Below are 18,347 nucleotides of genomic sequence, written 5' to 3' on the forward strand. Positions count from 1 at the left end.
CAACAACCAAGAAGCAAGTATGCCAATTCCTGGGATTAGCCAGATACTATCAGTGTTTTGTGCCAGGCTTTGCGACAATAGCGGCCCCCCTCTCTGACCTAACCAAAAGTTCCCAACCCTGGCAAGTGCGGTGGTCCAGTAAGTGTGAAGAGGCATTCCAGACCCTGAAGAAACAGCTAGCCCAGGAACCAGTCCTCGTATAGCCAGACTTCTCAAAGGCTTCATACTGCAAACAGATGCCTCAGAAGTGGGATTAGGGGCCATCCTATCCTAGGAAATCAATGCAGAAGAACACCCCATTTTATATCTGAGCCGTAAACTGTTCCCCAGGGAGACACACTGTCCAATGATCGAGAAGGAGGCCTTGGTAGTAAAGTGGGCTATCAACGCCCTATGCTATTATCTGCTTGATAGCACCTTCACACTGATTACCGATCATGCACCCCTCTGATGGTTACACAGCATGAAGGACACCAATCCCAGGATTATGCGTTGGTACCTCTCCTTCCAACCATATGACTTTGGCGTGTCATCGACCTGGTAAGGTTCACGCCAATGCGGACTTCTTCTACAGGCTGTGAGGGGAGGCGAGGGAGATGCACCACCCACTGGGGTTCCTCTTAAGGGGTGTCTGTGTGATGGGGGAACATCCCACACACTGGGCAAGAGGGGTTAACCCCACAATATGGGTGATGGAAGTCCTTCCCCTCAGACCATGCTTGGCATGCTCCAACTGCTGCCTCAGTATAAAAGGGAGCAGCCCAGCTCATTCTAAGCTGACCGCTGGAGAGGAAGGACCTTTGGTGGAGGCTCCAGCTGAAGAGCCCTCTCAGCCCTTGCCCGGGGGAGATGGAGATCCTGAGATGCAGACTGGAGATCTGTGGCCAACAAAGCCCCAAGGAATTACCTGCTCTGAGGAGTCTGAAAACCCCAGTGCCTCATGGACTGCAGGTTCAGGAAGTGCGGAAGGAAGTGACCCAGGAAGGATGAGCAGTGGTATCTCCCACCCATGTGAGGTCAGCGTGTTTTGATGTGATTCCCCACGGACTTAGTGGTGGACCAGTCCGCCACTATTAGAGCCTTGGGTCAGGGCCCCTCACACCCCCTTGGTGGCAGCCCCTCAGATATTGGCCACTAGGCCACACTGCCCTGTGTCTGAGGGCTGTTATATTGACTCTGGCCACTAGGCCACACTGCCCTGAACACAAGGCCGCAGTAACTGACTCTGGTCGCTATGCCACACAGCCCAGAATGCAAAGGCTGCTGTAATTGACTCTGGCCACTAGAGCATACTGCCCTAACCCCAAGGGCCGCCATATTGACTCCGGCCTCTGGGCCATGCCACTTTCAGCCTAAGGACAATTTTATAGACTGTAACCACAGTCGTATCACAACCTCATCATGCCCCAAAGGAGGACATGGTGTGCATACCACACGACACTCATCCCCAAACATGCCAAAAACTGAATTTTGGATTTAACTAAAGCCATGGTATGTTGAACCCTAACTTAGGCTGTGACTCTAGAAAACATTTAAGCACATATGTTCATGCTTTCCAGAAAAAGAATACTTTCCTGACTTAGGTTTTATCCATTTTCTAAAAATTTATTTCAAGCAGAATTTCTCATTTCCAGCACTGCCTTCACTTCCTAACCAATGACTGTCACCTGCGAACATTTCAAAGCTATAAATAGGGACTTTTCAGGGCTAAAATAGACACACCTTCACTTCATTATTACTAAAAATACTTGTATGTATTTAATTGTACTAGTAACATTCAACTTTCCGTTGAATATTTGTTTAAAGGTTACCTCTAAGTAAGTTACTTGTGTATATTGTCCAGGTATACCACCATGTATTGGTCCAGAATATCCTGGAACATGTCTTTAATAAAATATTTAAATGTGGCAGAGTCATTGGTTAAACCAAAAGGCATTATGATGTATTCAGAATGTCCCCAGCAGATTCAAAAGGTGGTCTGTCTTACCTTTATGCCCAGCTCTAATTTGTACTAAGTTATATGCCTCTCTGAGGTGCGATTTTGTGTATATCTGAGCAGCCCTTTGTGACTTTACCCAGGGAGCAATCTGGACAGAGGGTCAGCTGTGTCCCCTCAATCTTCCAGCCTGGGGTGCCTCTTATACTGCTTTGCTGTGAGAGCAACGATTCCTCCTTCCAGTATGTAAATCACTCCTAGCTATACTGTATCAGTGCTATACCCAGTGCTCTCCACTGATGAATTACATTGCATGGCAACAGAAGCAAACTCCTAGTCCCAGACTTCCCCCAGAACCATGCATCTTGTACTGCCCAGCACCCTCTTGGATAATACCAGCTCATATAAAGTCTGTCATTTCATTAATAGAAAATGATATGCACAAATGCTATTATCTCAAATGGAGTTTCCCAAACACGTCAATCCAAACACACACTGGTTTAGATAAAACAATAAAATAAGTCTATTAACTACAGAAAGATATATTTTAAGTGATTACAGGTAATATGCATAAAAGTCAGAATTGGTTACAAAGAAGTAAAACATAAAATGCAACTAATATCTAACTTAACTAGTTAAATTAAGTCAAAGCAAAGGTTTCTTTCACCACATGGTTACTGGCTGGATTCCTTTCAGCCAGGATCCTTCCCCCAGTTCAGTGTTACTTCCTTATCCTTCAGGTGTTGTTGATGTCATGAGAAGAGAGAAAGGAAGAAGTATTTTCAGACAGCTGTTACCCTTTCTTATAGTTCTCCTTTTCTTTGAAAACCATCTCGAGCTGAGGTTCAGGAGACAGAAAATCAGTGGGGATGGGAACCTCCAGCTGTCTGCCAAAATGTAGATTTCTTGCTCACACCATTTTTCATGCTGAAGAATGTCCACTTAACCAGGTGATAGGCCATTTGATTTTGCTGACTCCTGGCTGAGGCATTAGTTTGTCTTTTGTTTTTGAGGAACTGGTTTGTGCATGCTTTTCTAAACTTGGAACATGTCTCACTAATGTTAGGAAAGTAGGATTTAAGTGGTTCCAAGTAGTAACAGACAGAACAAAGTCAATTACGAAGCAAAATAAAATAAAACATGCAAGTCTAAGTCTAGTACTAAAACTGTAATAAAAACTGAATACAGGTGAAATCTCACCCTTAGAGATGTTTCAATAAGTTTCTTTCACAGATCAGACACCTTTCTAGTCTGGGCACAATCCTTTCCCCTGGTACAGCCTTTGTTCTAGCTCAGGTGGTAGCTAGGGGATTTCTCATGATTGTTGCCTCCCTTGTTCTGTTCCACCCCCTTATATGGCTTTGGCACAAGGCGGGAATCTTTTGTCTCTCTGGGTCCCTGTCCCCACCCCTAAATGGAAAAGCACCAGGTTTAACATGAATTTCAGTACCAGGTGACATGGTCACATTTCCTGTGAGATGCCAAGCCTTCATTCCTCCCATCCTGACTCACAGGAAGGCCTGCCTGCAAACAGAGCCATCCACAGTCAATTGTCCTGGTTGATAGGAGCCATCAAGATTCCAAACCACCATTAATGGCCCACACTTTGCATAACTACAATAGGCCCTCAGAGTTATATTTCATATTTCTAGTTTCAGGTACAAGAGTGATACATTTATACAAATAGGATGACCACAGTCAATAGATTATAAGCTTTGTAATGATACCTTACAAGAGACCTTTTGCATGAAGCATACTTTAGTTACATTATATTCACACTCATCAGCATACTTTTATAAAATCATACAGAGTGCGTTACACAAAGATTTACCTAGTGGCTCAGACAACTTCCTGTTCCTCCTTCTGGCTTAAAGAGTAAGTCTGAACCAATCAGAGAGGCTGAACACCTCCTCCAATTGGAAGCTTTGCGGATGGTGCCTATGGTGGGGTAGGGTCCACCAGCCCACACTCCCTGCTGGTGCCAGTGAGCTGCCATGTGATGGCCATCATCTAAGGACTAGCTGGGGACTCCTGAGCTTGCATTTGAGACTTGTCATCTCTCAGTCAGGAGGAGAGACTGGGATTTGCTGGACAAGCAGACTGTGGACAAGAAGTTGGAGTGGGAGTGGAGAAGGCTATGATTTTCTGGGCAAGGAGATTGGGAAAGGGATGAGAAGACTGAGGAATGGAGACCGGGTAGGACAGAAGAATGAGACTAGGACAAGGATCCACTAGTTCTGAAGAAGCAGCACAGGGACAGGTTGGATGAGGTAAGGCAGGTTTGGGGACGCAGGCAAAAAAGTCTGCCCACTAGAGTACATTATCCTATTGGGCCTGGAAAGGAACCCAAGATTCCTGAGTCTGACCATTCATCTGCTGTCAGAAAAATATCTCTGAAACACACAAAGAGTCTCAGCCCCTTTAGTGCTGGTTCACACAGAGGATGACAATCTAGTATTGCTATAAGTTACTCTATTATCTCAAGTGGCAGAGGTCAGTGCAGTATATCTAAATGTTCCAGATCAGGTGATGAACCATGTAGTTTTAGGTATGATGCCACAGTGACACTTTGCATCCCAAATTCACCATAGTAATATGATTATGGTATGATTATGATATAATTATGTGGCATCTTGTACAAAGTATGCCTTGTATGGTATCATTCTAAAAGTCTTGATCTGTTGAACATTAATAGCCAATTGAATTGTGTTATCATTGTAAGTTATAAAGTTTTGCTAAGTATGTTTTACTGAAAGATGTTGTGAAGTTGAAAACACCCACATCTAGCCTTTCAGGTACAACAATGAAGAAGCTAGACAGTGTTGATGGCTCATTAAAAAAACAATGGACAATCGAAGAGCTTAGCCTTTCCGTGACCATTTCAGCCAGCCTATGAATAATGGCTGCTATAACTCAGCAAGGCATGCAAGGGCATGCGACCAGACCACATGACACTTAACTACATTTTGGTTCCTGTAGTTTTCCACAAAAGGGGTTGGGAATTTAGCTTGAAACAAAGGGTTCCCACCATATGGAGAGACTATAAAAGCTAAGGAGTGACATCATCTCTTGGCCTCACTTCCCGCACAAGGAAACGTCTAAGGAACAAAGACTGATATGAGGGAAGTGCTGGTCCCAGGCTAATGGGATTTCTAGCCTGTGGACTGGTGGACTGCATATATCATCTGTCAGGGTGAGATATTACTAATTCAAATCCTATCTAGTACATTAGGGTAGTTTGTGGTTTTGTTTATTTGCTAGGTATTTGCTTTGATCCATTTGCTATCACTTATCACTTACCTAAAATCTGTCTTCCTGTATCTTATGTTTTATCTTAAATAGTGTGTTTTAAGTGAAGTGTACGCTAAAATCTCAGTTTGGGTAACACAAGCTTGTTGCATATCTTTCCCACATCAAAGTGAAGTGAACTATATTAATGAGCTTGCATTGTACAGATCCCTGTGCAGTGCAAAATAGTATAATTCTGGATTTATACTCCAGCAGGGATACAAGGCTGGGGAGCTGGAAAATTGGCTAGTGCTCCATTGTTAATCTATGAGTGGCTTAAGTAAAGCACTCAGGTAATTCAGTTGGGTGGGTGGCACCATCTTCTATCGTGTTGAGTGATAACAGGGCCTGGAGAGGCTGGCTGAGTCCCCAGCACAGCAGTTTAAGAAAGGCTGTCATAAATATAAAGGGAAGGGTAAACACCTTTAAAATCCCTCCTGGCCAGAGGAAAAACCCTTTCACCTGTAAAGCGTTAAGAAGCTAGGATAACCTCGCTGGCACCTGACCAAAATGACCAGTGAGGAGACAAGATACTTTCAAAGCTGGAGGGGGGGAGAAACAAAGGTTCTCTCTGTCTGTGTGTTGTTTTTGCCAGGAACAGAAAAGGAATGCAGTCTTAGAACTTAGTAAGTAATCTAGCTAGATATGCGTTAGATTCTGTTTTGTTTAAATGGCTGATAAAATAAGCTGTGTTAAATGGAATGTATATTCCTGTTTTTGTGACTTTTTTGTAACTTAAGCTTTTGCCTAGAGGGATTCTCTATGTTTTGAATTGGATTACCCTGTAAGGTATTTACCATCCTGATTTTACAGAGGTGATTCTTTTACTTTTTCTTCAATTAAAATTCTTCTTTTAAGAACCTGATTGCTTTTTCATTGTTCTTAAGATCCAAGGGTTTGAGTCTGTGTTCACCTATGCAAATTGGTGAGGATTTTTATCAAGCCTTCCCCAGGAAAGGGGATGTAGGGTTTGGGAGGATTTTGGATGGAAAGACGTTTCCAAGCGGGCTCTTTCCCTGTTATATACTTGTTAGACGCTTGGTGGTGGCAGCAATAAAGTCCAAGGGCAAAAGGTAAAATAGTTTGTACCTTGGGGAAGTTTTAACATAAGCTGGTAAAAATAAGGAAATTACACATAAAGAACTATATTGAATGAACATTATTATGGCTGCAAAGTCAAGTGTTCCAAAGTTAGGAAAAACCACAATTAAGGTTGCCTGTGCAATGCAGTACTGAGTCTAAGTGCCCTTTGTAGATCTAGTCCCGAGGTCCTATTGTGATGAAAGACATCTCATGAAAACCAAACTTTTCACAGGTGCTCACTAAATATGTATTTCTCATTTTCTGAGTGCTCAACATGAGACCCTGGTCTCTGATTCGCAAAAGTTCTGAGCACTTGCAGCTGCATCAGAAGTCAATGGGAACTGTGCTTTGAACTTATAAAGTGATATATGATGTTAAATGCTCTGCAAAATCATGTCCTAGGAGTCTCAAATTGCACTCCCAAAATTAGTGAATATTTTGACCTTTATCTCTCTGTACCTCAGCTCCCCACTTGTAAAACAGGGATAATAACACCCCTCACCTCACAGAAGTGTTATGAAGACAAATCAATTAATATTTTTGAAGCAGTCACATACTCTAGTGACTGGAACAAGAGATAATCCTGTGAGGAAACTGATAATTCTGTCTTCAGAGCAGGGTTTCAATACTTTGCTTTAATTAAGGTCTGGGGCCAAACATTGAACAATGAGGATAAAACAAAATATTGAATAACTGCTGATTAATTGTGCATCTTGTGCACTGTACGAGACAGGAAAAACTAGTATGTGAACATATAATTAAGGACTGTATCATAAAACATATGCCCTTGAGGTCTGAATTAAGATTGCACAGGCAATGTTACATCCTAAATTCTGAGTGTTTGACTTTGAAATCCTAACATTGTTCTTTTAAGGAGGTTTTTGTGTAAGTCAGTAATAATAAACATAGCTGATATTTTGTTCTATCTATTGTTATCTCTAGGTTGCCTATCAAATCTTTAAATCTGAGCTAAATCAAACAATCAACTGTCAACTAGTATTTAGCACAATAATATATGCACAGGTTTTAACTATTTAATTAAATTAAAGTATTGATAATAGCAATACAAAAGGCAGAAAATTATGAGGGTACTCTACCTGATATGATGCCCAATCCTGAAAAAAATGATGTGTATGAGCATCTTTACTTGTGCAAGTAGTACTACTTGCACAAGATGCTCATACACATCATTTGATGTCAATAGCACCGTTAACATAACTTTATTCAAGTGCTTTCGTGTTTGTGGGATTAGCTCCACATAACTCTTTGCAGATGAACAAACTCAGATTGACATAGCAAAATGTGCCTTTTTATGATTCAATCAAACTGATATTTGTATAATACCCTTCATAAAATGCATTCCACACTATTTTACAGAATAGTAAAGTCAAATTTAGGAGTTAGAGTAATTAAGACCAAACAGCTAAATTGTTAGCTCAGATCTAAAAACTGAGCCTGTGTCAAGAGTCATGAATCACCAAAGGAAGGGAGTTCCACATATATGGTATGTTGTTGTTAAAATCTGTCTGCACAAAGTTATTGCAACAATAGACAGGAATTGGGACAGACTAACAATATCCTGTAATAACCTGGACAAACTTTACGGAATTAAGATAAAATGTATTGAATTAAATTAAACCTTACTGAATTAGGTTTAATATCATTGAGGTCCACTGTATTAAAAATGCAATTTTTGTGTGTCTTACTGTGAAATTGTATGTACCTTCTCTAATAGGAGGAGGATGCTAATGTAATTCCTTCATTAACAACCCTGTGAAGCCGGCCTCATGGAAAGGTACACATATAGTACTTCAAACTGGATTCTTCAAGGACCAACATACAAAGAAAGATTTTTTGATAAATAGCCTGGTTTTAAACTGGCTCTGGGCCTTCTTCCTGATCCAGCAAATGGAGAGGATCCCTGGTCCATGATGGGTCCCAATCCTTAGAGATGGGTTGGAAGGCCTTGGCCTATTGAGACCGATAACACTGGATGCTAATTCTGAGCTGAGAATCTTATGAACTTGTGTCCACAAAAGAGAATCTTTTTGTGGGGTTTTGAAGGCCTGCTCCTACCAGAGCTCATGTTAGAGTTGGGGTAGAGTTGTTAGAGTCTGGTAAGCTTATTAGCATGTGTGTAGGTTTTTTTATTGTTCTTAATCAGTTTTCTCAGTAGTGCTTTTACCTAAAGAATAAAATATGCTTACATCTATAAACATGGGCCATCACACTATTAACAATCTCTGAAGAGAAAGCAATCAGGTATGCTTGGGCAACCTGACTCTGCTGGGAATAACATAATGAAGGCTGGGAACTGTGTAGCTTGGAAACACCCAGTCAGAAGGGACCAAAATGTGGGTCTCTCTCCACCCAAGAAATGCAGCTGGGGAGCTGGAAGCCTGGGATTGGGTGTCCTTACTGGACCACTGAGTAGAAATACAGTTACACTTGCCCGAACAGTGACAGGAATTGCCAATAAACTGTCTGGCCTGGACACGAGCATGCAGATCAGAACCCAAGAAAGACATGAATAAGATTCAGACTCATAGAAAGTGAAATCATACATTTAGGCGCTCCCATGAAATACTGCCTTCCTATACTTGTTACAGTGTTTGATTACATGCACAAGGAACTCACATTATTCCATACTGTGTTTATGTTAAGAACACATCACCCATCATCAAAAATAAATTCTACAATTCGTTCATGCTTATGAGGTATTTATTTAAAATTTTAAGCATGAAAATATGTCTTAAAATTGCTGTTATGAAAAAGCTAACATTCATTAAAGAAATGCAAAATTATTTCCTTTCTTTTCTTGAAAGGATTTTTACTGTGGATTTATATTTCCTATAAGATAGATATACCATCATACTAAAGTACATCATTTTAGGAATAACTTCTGTTATTTTCAGTTGATGGTAACATCAAAAGGTATACCAACAATTTCAGTGTATGGATGGAATCTGAAATCTTACAGGACTTTAGTTTTATAGTAAACAAGTTTGCTATTTCAGTTCCCAGAATCAAAAGCATTTGAAGTGTTACAGCAGTCTTAAACCACATATCAAAATATGGGAAATCGGAGCTGCAAGACTTGAACAATTTCATACTTTGTGGGTCAAACACACTGGTATATGGTTAGCAGCTTTGCACTTGTGCCACAGACCTAGATAGAATCAGGCTGTCATTCAACAATGAACCATGGATCATATATCTTACAGACACCATGATGTAAACAAACACTGCTACATTTCAGCAAGCATAGTTCCTATAGAAAGCAAAACAAAAGTGGTCAGGGCATAGAGAAGATTGTTGGCAGCACACGGTAGCTATCAAGTCAGGTGTTAAACAATAAGATGAAATGTCAGGGTTTTTTTAATGTAGACGTATACTTGACTCACTGTGCTGAACAGTACATGTCAGAAGGATAAAGAGGATGATACTCTACCACAGAAAAGCAATTATTTAAATATTTTATACCCTCACATTGAAAACTGAAATATTTTAAATTGGAATTACCCTGGAAAAAATCCTCTGTATTATAAAACTATTTGATCAATACATTTTTATTTTTGAAAAAGAGGTTGTTTTCTTTTTTACTAATAAAACTGTTTTCCCTCCTTTAATCTAAGCATTTTAACTACTCCAAAAAGTTAATATATGAGTTTCACAAAACAATAGCTATAATAGATGGCTGTGTATGTTACTGACGTAGCAATGAATCCAAAGCATAAAACCAATGCAGTCTAAAAATCTAAGAACACACATAATCCATTAAACACATCTCATGTCAGAAAATACATATATAATTATCATATCTATCCTTATGGATAAAGCAATTCTATTCAAATTCAATAGGCTGGAAAGTATTTTTTCTTTCGTCAATATGCAGAATCTCTTAGGATCCTCAAATCAATGATGCGCCCAACAATAAATGTGCGCACAGAAAATTTATATGAACTATAAATGTTTTTATTATGAAGTGCTGATGATTTCCCTTATATATACATTGCAAATATTTGTATCTTTAATTCTATGTTAAACACCCAACTCATTCTGAATAATAATCTCCAAAGTACCTTAAATTTCAGCACCACTGACCTCCCCTTTAACAAAGTACTCTAATTCATGCCTTGGATGGTCCACATTTGTTTAAATAAGGTAGCTTCTGTGAAATGAACTACACTAATTGATAAAAATGTTAAAAGCCTTTTTCAAGTAGATTAAATATGTTTTCAGTCCCCATGTGAAAGCTTTTACATACTCTAGAGTGGCTTCTGTCAAATGGAGTTTGATCTTCAATCATGTGAATCCCAGAGAACTTACACAATGTTGTCTCTGCACATAATAAAATATTTAACATATGTGTTATTTGCAATACAGTAAACAGAGTACCAGGACTTGCCTTTCTGTTTATAAATAAAACTGAAATTGTACTTACTAAGGAAAAAGTAAATATAGAGCAAAAGAAATGCAATGAAAGTTACTAAAGTAATGAGGAAAGCAGGGGAAACAGACATTGATGCACTGTTGATGGACCTCAGGGATCTACTCTTCAGCTTCACTTGCATCAAAAAGTCTTGTCTCCTCTATACTGAATGGTAATTACACGCCACTCTTTTAATGAATACACTGTTAATTTTACTTTTCACTTCTTTTTACCCTAAGAAGTTAGAAAAAATAACTGAATAACGGGGGGAGGGGGGGATCTGAAAAACACATGCCTGAAATCACCTTTCTCACGGTCTTAACTTGTAATTTCTCAGGTATCTCCTTTCCTCTTTGAGCTGGACAGTTCACTATTTTAAAGGTAGGTTCTCATTGCCCTAAATACTATATTGTTTCTGAACTTGCCTATGCAGATAAAGGAAATTGATTTGGAGAGAGAGAAAACGCTGAGCCACCATCTTTTAGTATTTAGGTAACAAATCTGAAAGAAAATAATGTGCCACATCTTCAGGTCATCTTTTTCTATCAAACCTTTAGGTTTTTGTTGCTTTTATTAAGTAAGTCTTTTCCATTTAAAATGTCCATAGTGACATTTTCAGTAAACTTTTTTTTTTCAAGTTACCTTCCTTCCCCCCCTCCCCACGATGTGTAGTAGCTAGTCAGTTGGTTTTGTTGGATAGCAGATATGTCCTGCCCATTGCTGTAAAGAGCTAGAGGAAGGTCGAGAGTACACGTAGAAGCCAAAACCCCCGTGCAATGCTGGTGGCACAAAAGCAATGATCTAAGTCCCCAGGCTGATGAGCCTTGTGGAGCTGAGCTCCCTCCTGCCGGCACGGCCCACTTGCTAGCCCAACTAAAGTTGGTCACAACAAACCAACCAACAAGAAGCCTCCAAAGTTGAGGCTGGCTTGGCCCATGAAGACGGACAAAGTCTGGGGAGCGTCAAACCTCAGGCGCACCCCCCCCCCCACTTCCCCTTAACCTCACCCCCACAGATGGGATGCGCCGCGCGGGTCACTGTACCTGTGTCCACATCCTTCACCTGTTGCTTGGCTGCTGCAGTCCGAACAGTCCGCCGGCTCCTCCTTCATCTCCTGCAGCATCAGCGACTTCTCCTGCTCTCGGGTGAGCTCCATCCCGCCGCGCACCTCCTCCTCCTCCAGGGTCTCCACGTAGAAGACGGTCCTGGGCGACGGCCGCTGGCCCAGCCCATGCCTGGTGGCGGGCAGCAGGGTCCCGTTCAGCGGGCTGGAGGAAGAGGATTTCTTCCAGAAGGCGCTGCCGCCCCTCTCCTGGTTCTTCAGCAGGCGGCTCTGGCTCGGCCCCCAGTGCTCGAAGCTGCCGTCCGGCTGCAAGCAGCCGCCGGCCACCGGCCCGGCCGGCGCCGATGGGTGGCTGAATAGTTTCCAGCGAAGGCGCAAGATGTGCTTCACGTCAAAGTCCTTCCTGCCCGAGCCTGACATGCTGCAGCTGCTTCTGCCTTGGGCAAGTGGCGGTGGTGGAGGCGGGGGGGAGATAGAGGGGCTCAGAGCACCGCGCGGGAAGGGGGCTGCAGCCGGCGAGGCACAAGCGGCGCGACGCGCAGCCTGACACTGCAAAATGGCCCAGGCAAGAGGGCGCCCGCTGAGCTGCTGCGCCCAGCCCCGCGCGCGCGCGGCGATGGCCCCCCGGCAGCTGCAGAAAGTCCCGGCTCAGCAGCCCCAGCCTCTCCGGGCAGAGCTGGGCATGCTGAGGCGCCGGGCCGAGAGCAGTGGCCGGGGGCGGGAGACACACACGCAGGGAGGACGGAGAACGGAGGGGCGCACCGAGCTGGAGAAGCGATCAAGGAAAAGCGGGGGAGAGAAGCAGAGGCAGCTCTCAGGAAAGAGAGAGACGGAGAGACTTGCAAAGGAGAGGGGATGAGGGAGGCTGCTCAAGAAGCACTAATCTGATTCACAGACACAAGGCGAGAGCGGGCTCAGCCGCCGCCGCCAGGGTATAACGCCGGGGGGCTCTTCCTCCGCCTCGCATTGCTCAGTGACAGAGTAGAAGGGGGGAATAAAGTCACCCACCCAGCCTCGGTCTCTCAGGGGAGTCCCCTGCTTGCAGTTATCTGGGCAAGCAGAGCCTGGGAGCTGGCGAAGGGAGCAAGCGGGGCTTCTTTTATATACATCACGAGGCGGGGGGACACCCGCTCCCCGCCTGTGAAGCTGTCAAGGTCTTCACTGTGCAATTTTCCATCTGCCTCCTCAGCGCCTCCCTGCGAGCCGCCCCCTCCCCTGTAAGTGACGCAGATGTGCACTGGAGCCTTCAGAGAGGAGAGACAGATGCATGCTTCAATCTTCCTCAGGCAAGTAAGTCTGTAGGTCTAACTGTCCTCGTCCCCCCTCCTTACCGGGCAGGTCTGGTCGCCTTTTGACTTCGGTTCTGAGCCCACTGCATGGCTCTAAAAGTAAAAAGGACGTCAACAAATGCAGCAGCAGCAGTAAATAAAAGAGCCGTGAATCACAAGTGTGCAAACTTCATAGACTGTGATCAAGTTGCAGGGTAACGACTAGCTGCTTCATTAGCCTCCTGCCTTTGTGTTCGTTTAGTAGTAGAAAATACTAGATAGAGGGCCACCACACATCTAATTCTCACCCTTTGTCTCTGCCGTTAATGCATTCAGACAGTAAGCCCAAGGGATGTTCAGTCACAGCAGAGAAATTTGCTTAGGGGTAGGTAAGCACTTGGGAGGGGTGTTGTAAAGGCCATTGTGCAACTGGGACATAATCACAGAATGAAAGGTTTTCTGGAGACAAGGCAAGGAAAGGAATACAGTGGCAAAACTGTACTGGATGTCCTCACCTTGTAGCTCATAAATCATCATATGCATGATGGAAGGCTGTAGGTAATAAAATGACACACACTGCACTTGCAAATTACTTCCTTGTCTGAAATAAGTTGCTTGGAGGAGGAAGGAGGGCTTTTCTCATTAAAAAATTGATAAGAAGCTCTTGTTTTCCTCAGGATACTTCACTACTTTTACCCTGCTTTAATGAGCCATCAAAAGACTGTTACACCAAGCCCTTCGTGAATGCAAGTGGAAGAGGGTGAGAGATGATTTCCCTAACGCAATAAGAGACAGCTTGAATAATCGTCCAGAAGAATACAGAAGTCAAACATTAGCAGTTCTATTACTGTTCTTTTATATCATTATTGAGCTAGTAAAATCTAGTTATAAGCCAATATTAGAGTTTGTAGTCTAGCCTAGACAGTTATGTATTTTAATAGAACAAGGAATTCAGGACACAAAGCCCTACTTTCAACGGAAGAAAAATCACTACCGTGCATTTTAAATATTGATTTATGCCATGACAGCTGAACTGTAAAGTCCCCCGTGCATTGATTTTGCTCTCAGTATTCAGTGATAAAAAAAAGATTTAAAAAACCCTTTAAAGAGAACAGGAAAGACAGATTATTTTTATCAAAAACTTAACTGCGTAACTGTGTCCCATTTGGGAGATTAGTGAAGGAAAGTGTACACCAAAAACAGGGCAGACAAAACTTAGTCACTTTAGAAACTTGAATGTCACATCTTTTGTGTAAAAACTATTTGTGAAGACACCAGTGTTAAATATATGTTCCCCATATATCCTCAACATGTGGTAACATGCCATAGAAGATTGAACTATAAATGTGCAGTTAGTTTCAAATATTTTTCTGCATTTAACCCTTTTTAAAAATATTCTCTAAAGTTTGAAAAAAATCTCTCTTGAGCTGAGTAGGATTGTATGTCACCAAATACGTTACAAAGTTCAGTGATAAGGCATTTGGCATCTGGTAATTATTGTCTATTTGATTGTTGTGATGTAAACAGCTGATGGGTTTTAAAACATTAGCATCTCAGCTCCACTCTAATATTTTTTCTATATGGTTATTACTTTTGGATACCTCAATAAATATAATTGATAGCATATTTAAACAAAACTAGCCAAATTTTCAGATGTTATTCTAACTAATGCTAACTAACTAACTAACTAAAGCATTTCTTGATAAAATAATTGATTTAGCCAACAAATTCTAGCAGCTTTTGAATAAAATGATGTGAAAAATTCTAAAGAAATTTTTAAGCAAAGTGTATTCTCTCACTGACTTTGAACTGAGTAGTGAAATATGAAGTTCTTGGAATTCTTTCTTTCTTGTAACTAAATCATCAATATTTTGCTTACAGGATTGGATAGTAGCTTTAATATTAGTTGAATCAGCTGCTCATCTAGACACAGATGTTGACTGCAAATCAGGATGTGTTGCCTTTTGTCTTGGTATATAACAGCATATAGTTCACCATACAGATCAGTGTGTATTTCAAATATGAACACAGAGAAACACATTTTTACCATGTAGATGTGGAAATCCCCCACAGGCTTGCTACTTTGCTCCATATTCATCAATGTAAAAAATATCTCAATCGCTATGTAGTAAGCAAGAACCACAACAAAGAAGTAGCCCATGTCATAATACAGGAACAAGTTGATTTCTTAGCACAAAGTAGAAAAATTTCCTCAAAACAGTTTGCTTTACTTATGTTTTTGAGTTTTTGCTGTTGGTGCTTCTGCCGTATACAAAATTGTACCTTTAGAAACTCTCATGAGGGGCAGGGGGAGGACACATTCTACATCCTCATATGCCAAGATGATTACAAAATACATTTAAAATATATTTGCGTAGATGAAACTACTGAGCAGAAAATAACTTATAACAACCAGTTATTCTGTAGACTTAGTGTTGTAAGGAGGATACCTACCAAAAAGTAAAAGGTGAGGAGGAATACAGTTATGTTCTGTTCCAGAGACCTAGAGATACTACACCAGGGATGTATAATAGGAGACTTCACATATTAAAGGAGTCAGACATGCTTTACATTGACCATCAATACTTTTGCTAATGAAGAAAAGAAGCAAGAAAAGAAAGGGATGCCTGTTGTTGCAGGAAAGCATCTTTGTGCCTAATACATCGGAGAAATTGTTCAAGAACAGTTCATCCTTGCAAAAACATGCACCTTGAAAAGCTCCCAAGGTCATTGCAAGCTTCAGTTATCTGCCAGGTATTGTAAATGTTGGCTGTGCAAGTTTAACATGCGTATGTTATGTTTTTCATTCATTAAACTACATCTGTACTTGATTATCCCAGTGCCATTAAATTAGTTCATCTTCTCTACCCTTTCTGGCTTACACATAACCACACATGTTGGATGAGTATCCCTGGCCTCAAATACACCTTGTTAATTCACACCATTTTAATTTAGTTTACATGGAAGTGGCACATAGCTATTTTTTTTCATGCATATTGCATGAAAATATATGATGAAAGGGTCAAGACTTAGAGCTCTCCTTTGCATTCAGATTCATACTATCTTCTGTTTTCTGTCTTTCTATCTAAGTGTTGTGCTGGCGAATTAAAGCAGCATGACAGGGTCCCTCATGGAGTCTTGTGCCTGTGTTCCTTCCCTGTTTATAGGAAATTCTAACTAGGTATATGTATTCTTTTCATAACTCATTCTACTTATGATGGGAAAGTATTATCAGAGAGGGTTATACTGGATTAACTTCATCTCTTCTGGGAGTTCATTCCACTACAAACCCCCTTGACTATGTCTGTGAATTATTTATTTCTAGGTTTCATGTGCTTCATCTGGGGCTTTACCAGTTGTATTGTCCTAGATAAGAGCATCTGTTTTGGTGGGTCATAAACCAAGGCCGTAAATGGCAACTGAAGCAGACTGTGAACCAGTGGAGGGATCATAGCACAGAGCGATGTGTTCACAATGGAACATCTCGCTGAGCATATGTGGAGTTATATTGTGTATGAATATCTGAATTGCAGTCACATTCAAGCTCAGATATAGTGAGTTGCAGCCATTTGTTCGGGAGGCGTTGAACATGTGGACCACTATGGCTAGATCCATATCGGGGAGGAAGGGGTGATGTTTCCTAGCAAGCTGCAGATGGAAGATATTTTTTGTCACTGATAATTATGTGATATTGTAGTATTAGTTTTGAATCTAGCAGTATTCCTTGGCTTCCTCTTATTTTGATAAACAGCAGCCAGAGGCCTTTGAAGGTGGGGCGGAAAGAGGGGACATTGTCTTGGCTACAATAGAGCAGGCTAGATTAAGTGGTACTTAAAGAAATCTCTGCCAGGAAGGTATATCAGGTACCCCATCCAAAATGAAATCATGAAGAATGTTGATTTTGTTCATGGCTGACCTTGCATTCAACAGCAAAACTTGAGGCTGTGTAATGGGATCGGCATCTGCCTCTCGTGCGTGCCCCCTTTTCTCTGGCCGATAGTTTCTGCAAACAGTCTTTTCATGGGGCGGGGGAGCACCCACCTCTCATGGATGGCCCCCTTTCTCTCGATTAGGTGTGAGCCTGCTTTTCTTTTTCAGTCTTATATCAGGGTGGTGCCTGCCTCTTGCAAGCACTCCCCAGCCACTGGTTCTCTCGGCTGGTCTTCGGCAGCTCAGCCCTCTGACTGAGCTGCACATGCTGTCCCCCATTCCAGGGTATACAGTCCAAGCTCTTCCTATGGGGCTGTAGCTTGAAGGCTTCTTCCCCAAGGCACTGCCTTCTTCAACCACCCAGCTGGGGCCAATCTGGGTACCCTCAGCTAGTGTCCTTTTCAGCAGCCCTCCCGGGCTCAGTCTACTACCAGACCAGCAGAGCCCATCTCCGTACCCTCGCCTGGTCTGGTCAGGTCCTGGGCTTAGTCCCCTAGGCTCAGCCTGCCCACATTGACCTTTTCATGGCCCTGCTACTGCTCTATCCAGCCAGCCAGGCATCTGGTCATTGGCAGCCTTCCCTGGGCTCAGTTCTGCCTGATGAGCTCTCTGCAGTGAGCTGTCCATGGACTGCTCCTCGTTTAGCCAGCCAGGCACCCGATCCTCCCTTGTCAAGTTCCACACAGCAACTGCAGGCTCCGCTCTGCTGCTTGCCTTTTATCTGGCCTTTCTGGCCCCTTATTGGTCACTCCAGCAGCCCCTCTGATTGGCTGCTCTTCTGCAGCCACTATAGGCTGCCTGGAGGCCTTCTCGCTGCTCAATTCTGGGACAGGGTGTTGTAGACCCCCAAGGCCTCCAGTAGGGGGCTCCAGACCTAGCCCACCCTGCCACAGGTTGCTATCAATGAGCCAGCTGAACCATATGTAGAAAAGCATGTTACTGGAGACAATAGAATGAGAAATTGGTGGAACTAGACAGGCCATAGGACTACTTGAAAGGTCACAAATTGCTGAGTAAATGCCATTGTAGTATGTGGCAAAGGAATATGCATTACATTAAAGACATCTGTCTTTCAAACTTTCTAATTGTGCTCAAACATCTATAAACAGTAAAGTAATTTGTGCTACATGTAGATCAGGGGTTCCCAAACTTGGTTCGCGGCTTGTTCAGGATAAGCCTTTGGTGGGTCGCAAGACACTTTGTTTACCTGAGCGTCCACAGGTATGGGTGCTTGCAGCTCCCAGTGGCTTTGGTTCGCCGTTCCTGGCCAATGGGAGCTGCAGGAAGTGGTGGCCCGGCCCGCACCGATTCCCGCAGCTCCCATTGGCCAGGAACAGCGAACTGCGG

General features: G+C 42.5%; 1 protein-coding gene across 1 annotated transcript in view; it reads right to left on the bottom strand.

Moving 5' to 3' along the window:
• The window catches only part of KLHL1 (kelch like family member 1), a 445,797-nt gene extending 433,370 nt beyond the window's left edge, over nucleotides 1-12,427 (bottom strand). Inside the window, exon 1 of the mRNA XM_037895040.2 lies at nucleotides 11,783-12,427. Coding sequence (XP_037750968.1) covers nucleotides 11,783-12,222 — 440 coding nt within the window. The 5' untranslated portion in view covers nucleotides 12,223-12,427. The remainder of the gene's footprint in view (nucleotides 1-11,782) is intronic.
• Between the last annotated feature and the right edge of the window lie 5,920 nt (nucleotides 12,428-18,347).

The sequence above is a fragment of the Chelonia mydas genome, chromosome 1 (assembly GCF_015237465.2).
Source record: "Chelonia mydas isolate rCheMyd1 chromosome 1, rCheMyd1.pri.v2, whole genome shotgun sequence".
In the NCBI taxonomy this organism is placed as follows: Eukaryota; Metazoa; Chordata; order Testudines; family Cheloniidae; genus Chelonia; species Chelonia mydas.